The 4,598-nt window shown below is 40.0% G+C and overlaps 1 protein-coding gene across 1 annotated transcript in view; it reads right to left on the bottom strand.

Annotated features, from left to right (window-relative positions):
• Positions 1-526: 526 nt before the first annotated feature.
• The window catches only part of LOC106811166 (guanine nucleotide-binding protein alpha-4 subunit-like), a 59,997-nt gene continuing 55,925 nt past the window's right edge, over positions 527-4,598 (bottom strand). Inside the window, exons 3-4 of the mRNA XM_014814710.1 lie at positions 933-1,117; positions 527-574 (exon numbers count right to left, since the gene is read on the bottom strand). Coding sequence (XP_014670196.1) covers positions 527-574; positions 933-1,117 — 233 coding nt within the window. The remainder of the gene's footprint in view (positions 575-932; positions 1,118-4,598) is intronic.

Below are 4,598 nucleotides of genomic sequence, written 5' to 3'. Positions count from 1 at the left end.
GAAATATATTAAAAATTTAGTAATGAGTGAAATGTTAAATGGCTAGTCTAGTGATTAACTTAGCATCGTTGCTGCAGGTTGCTGCTGTGTCTAATGATTAACTTAGGATCGTTGCTGCAGGTTGCTGCTGTGTCTAGTGATTAACTTAGCATCGTTGCTGCAGGTTGCTGCTGTGTCTAGTGATTAGCTTAGCATCGTTGCTGCAGGTTGCTGCTGTGTCTAGTGATTAACTTAGCATCGTTGCTGCAGGTTGCTGCTGTGTCTAGTGATTAACTTAGCATCGTTGCTGCAGGTTGCTGCTGTGTGATGTCATCGTATCATCGACTATAATAGCATACGATCAGTGAATGACGGAATGGCGGATAGCTTATAAACAAACTATACTACCGTGCAGCACAGTTTTGTGAGCTCGGGTGATCATGAATGCTGATACAGTGCTCACAGCTTTATCCGGACGAGTTGTGAACCATGGAAATATAAAACATCACAACGTGCGTAAGGATTGTTTTCCAGAGACACGTGTCATTTAAGCGATGCGCTTCTTCAGCGGAGGCCCGATAAAGCGGTGGAAGCACTGTACCGCATTGCGTCATGCTAGTGCAATGTCGACCTCGATTCTCTCAAAGAATCTCTAGTGAACACCTACACACGCGTGCCTCGATGACTAAGACTTCGTAACTTGGCAAATCGGATTGAAGAGACTCCGCCAAACTTTCATTTATCTTATATACTATAAAATAATTAGGTATAAATACAATCGCCCGGATTGACGACATTAAATTAGCGGAGTCGAAATTCTGATGGCTGTAAAAAAAATACGCATGCGAAAAATGACAAAGCTAGCTACCCCATATTAGTTAGTTATGTCACACGCGCGAGCGAATAAGCAGTGAAGTCCTCCATGAACACCTTCTACCACACACACATATTACCTGCATCTCATCCGACTGGAAGCTGATGTTACAAGTCTTCATGTTGCGGAGGATGGTGAGGAGAGCTTCACACATGTTGTCAAACACGTAGGGCGTGTACTTGGCCCTCTCGTCTGTCGGGTATCCGTCGCCATAGTGGATCCTAAGCTGTTTGGTGAACGTACTCTTACCTGATCCTGCCGCGCCTGTAACACGACGTTACATACAGTCATGTCGTTATACGCGCCTGTAGTCATCGCCGGAGATTGTTACGGTGCAGTTACAGTCACCATATAGGTACACGCAGCTCTGCAAGTAACTCATTACTTACCAATTCAGACATTCGTGTTAAGAAGTCAATTTGATGAAGTACATTTCCAAGGAGTCGCTTTATATATATATATATATATATATATAACTATATATAGATATAGAGAACTATATATAGATTTGCCGTCTGCTAAATCGCATGCATCTCTCTGAGAAAAGATAATTAAAGTCATTATCTCAGTGATCTCAGCAGATCGAAGCTAATCCTCGTTAGGATTACGATTTTTTAAACTCTCATGGTGCGTTTCTTTGACGAATGTCATACTCACAGGGTATCCGACCGCGAGAGTCCATATTCAGCGCGTCTGCTGAAACACCGCTGCAAGTCTGCGTCGCGCCACAGAGAAAGGACAGTTGTCATGGCGATATTTCTCCGAGGGTGTTGTAAGTCCGGCGACAAGGACGTCGACGCCACCTGGTTGTCAGCGGTGTCTACGAGCGCCTCCTGGTGGCTGATATCTGTGTTTGAGCTTGTGTTGGCAGCGCCATCTGTGTCAGGGGTGGGACCGCTGCAGCTGCTGCTGTTGCTGGATGTACTCATTATTGACGCCTTTCTCCGCTTCTGCATCTCGGCCGTGAACCTGTCCGCCATGTCCTGCAAATTATGATCTCATTAGTATCGCTCGCTGTTACAAGTGGAGTAAACTCATTCGGAACTCTCTGCAGGAAATGTATACAAACCATTACTTGCGGAATTGGAATATGCGTGCTCGGAGGCTCTCAGAATTCAGTTATCATAACTAAACTAAGGTGTATATCAAACTAATATATATAATATATCTACTATATCAAACTGAGGTCTCCATAAATATTATTTTGAAAATTAAGACGAACATAGAGATTTTTCTTATGAGCCTTTACATCTTCACACATTTAAAAAACGTGGATATAACAATAGTATAGAAAGTTTCAGCCCAATATCTAAATAGAATTACATCTTTAAACAAATTTCATGTATGCGGCAAGTCAAAATCATCTAAATTTCATTAAGACGGAATTAATTTCCATTTATTTGTCATTTTAGTAAGAGAAATATCATATAATAGGTTGTAATAAGCGAATATGACAGCCATTTATGCCATTTTCACGGCCATCTATATGCAAATGTCAGCTATTTCAAGCCATGCATGTTTCAAAAAATCTGAATTGTTAATTGACAAGTTTACCTAATCTGCCTGTTCTTTAGACAAACCCTCTAGATTTCACAATCTGTGATTACCATTCGCCTTTTCTTCTCGACATTATTATAAATCTCTAGTTAACTTTTCGCTCGGAAAATTGTAAAATGTCTTCAAAATTAAATTGGCGTTCGGTTTGAATGATTCGGTTGGATAACATCATTAAAGAAAGTCTTTGAAAGTCAATAAAATACTGGATACTGTGAACCGGTATACTGGTATATTATCGAGGGCGACTAAAAGGAAAATTTAGCAGTTAATTTCTTATATACTGGTTTGAATTCGGTTAATCCGAATTCATCGGAGGACTGCACATTCTGTGGGCATGCGTGTCAACTATATTCTCTCGTAAAAAGTGAAACTGATAGATTCGTTTAGGGAGCTAATGCGCCATGCTCAGCGTAAGTATGAGAAGAGCTGACACATAAGAAACTAGACAGAAGGCACTCAAAGAGAGTGCATACCTCCGCGAGCGTGTAACATGTATACATGTGTATAACAGCTGGCTCGCTGCTGGCTGCTGCTGACTGAACGTTCTAGGCGAGCCTGCTCTGACTGGACGGCCTAAGGCGCAGCTGGTGCTGAATCGATCGCGCAACGCGGTGGGTAAGCATGTATACAAACGCCCGCGCGTAGCCCGGGTATAACAGCTGGCTCGCTGCTGGCTTACACACACACACACGAACTACACACACAGAACACACACAGAGAGCGATTACATTACCTCCTTCAACTCCGTTGCGCGGAGTAATGACAGCAGCGTACCAGGCCGATATATTCAGATATTATTATTAATCTATATATATATATATATATATATATATATATAAGGCATAGCTAAAGGTGTAAAATTATACACTTATTCTATTTTCACTGTAGTTTTTACTAATTTGATTTGAGTAACCTTAAACTCGAGCCAACCGACATAGGCCTATTTTTCATCCAAAGGAATGACATTTCTATCCAGCAGGTGTCACATATACAGGTCCAGAGCAACTTCACTAGTTAATTAATGGATGTCGGAGATAATTCGCAGTTACTTTTTGATGAGAGTGAGAATTAAGCCCGTTTCTGCATATCTTAATAAATAATATGAACAATAATGGCAACTTTCACACATAATCCAAATGTCCTAAATGACCTAAATATTAGTTACACATATATATAATTAAGTATATTATTAAACATTATGTTATTAAGTTACATATATAATACGTCTTGTGTTTTTTAAACTAAAGATAAAGTTAATTCCATTTTTCTAACCTCAGGATAGTTCAGAGTATTAATAGTATTTTCCATTTAATATTTTCTAAAGCGTCACAACTAAAGAGATTCAATCTGAATATGGAAATCACCCTGCACGATGAAACGCCCGCCGAGTCTCGTCTGGACAAACACTGGTTTCAATTCCACCCGATTGCAGCTTTCATGAATTGCGTAACTGTGTCGTCGTGTTACACGTAGCCTATAACGGGTTTTCCTGGCGTCAGCATATTATCTCTTCAACTAACTAATACTTCAGTATAGCCTGACTACACATCCTGTCGCTGCTACTGCCATTCTGCTGCTGTTGCCCGGTGACAGGAGAGATTTACAGAATCCCGCTCACGTGCTCAGCACAACGCGCACGGCGTATCAACTGGAGGGAAGCGAGCAGACGTATAGCCTATAACGTCACACGGCAAAACGTTAAATTTAAACACCCCCACCTCTGAGATATAAAACCCACCTTTGGCACAACAATTATATATATCATAATGCAACATAGCATGAACAGATCACTGGCTAACCATTTAGACAATTCACGGACACTGGCTGTATAGAAACAGTAACGAAGTTTGAACCCCTATTTAATAGTAATATTAAAAACTAGTCTATCATTATTGTAAATTTACTTTATAATTTGCTCAGCATTTATAATTGCTTATTTGATCTTCTCTTAGAATTCATATATATATATATATATATACACATTTATAGGCCTATATAATATTTCTACTAACAAACAGTTCTACAGACGAAAACAGAAATATATTAAAAATGTAGTAATAAGTGAAATGTTAAATGGCTAGTCCAGTGATTAACTTAGCATCGTTGCTGCAGGTTGCTGCTGTGTCTAGTGATTAGCTTATCATCGTTGCTATAGGTTGCTGCTGTGTCTAGTGATTATCTTAGCATA

This window comes from Priapulus caudatus, unplaced genomic scaffold (assembly GCF_000485595.1).
Source record: "Priapulus caudatus unplaced genomic scaffold, Priapulus_caudatus-5.0.1 Scaffold511, whole genome shotgun sequence".
Lineage (NCBI taxonomy): Eukaryota > Metazoa > Priapulida > Priapulimorpha > Priapulimorphida > Priapulidae > Priapulus > Priapulus caudatus.
The sequence above is the reverse complement of the archived record's forward strand: the minus strand, read 5'-3'. Positions and strand labels throughout refer to the sequence as shown.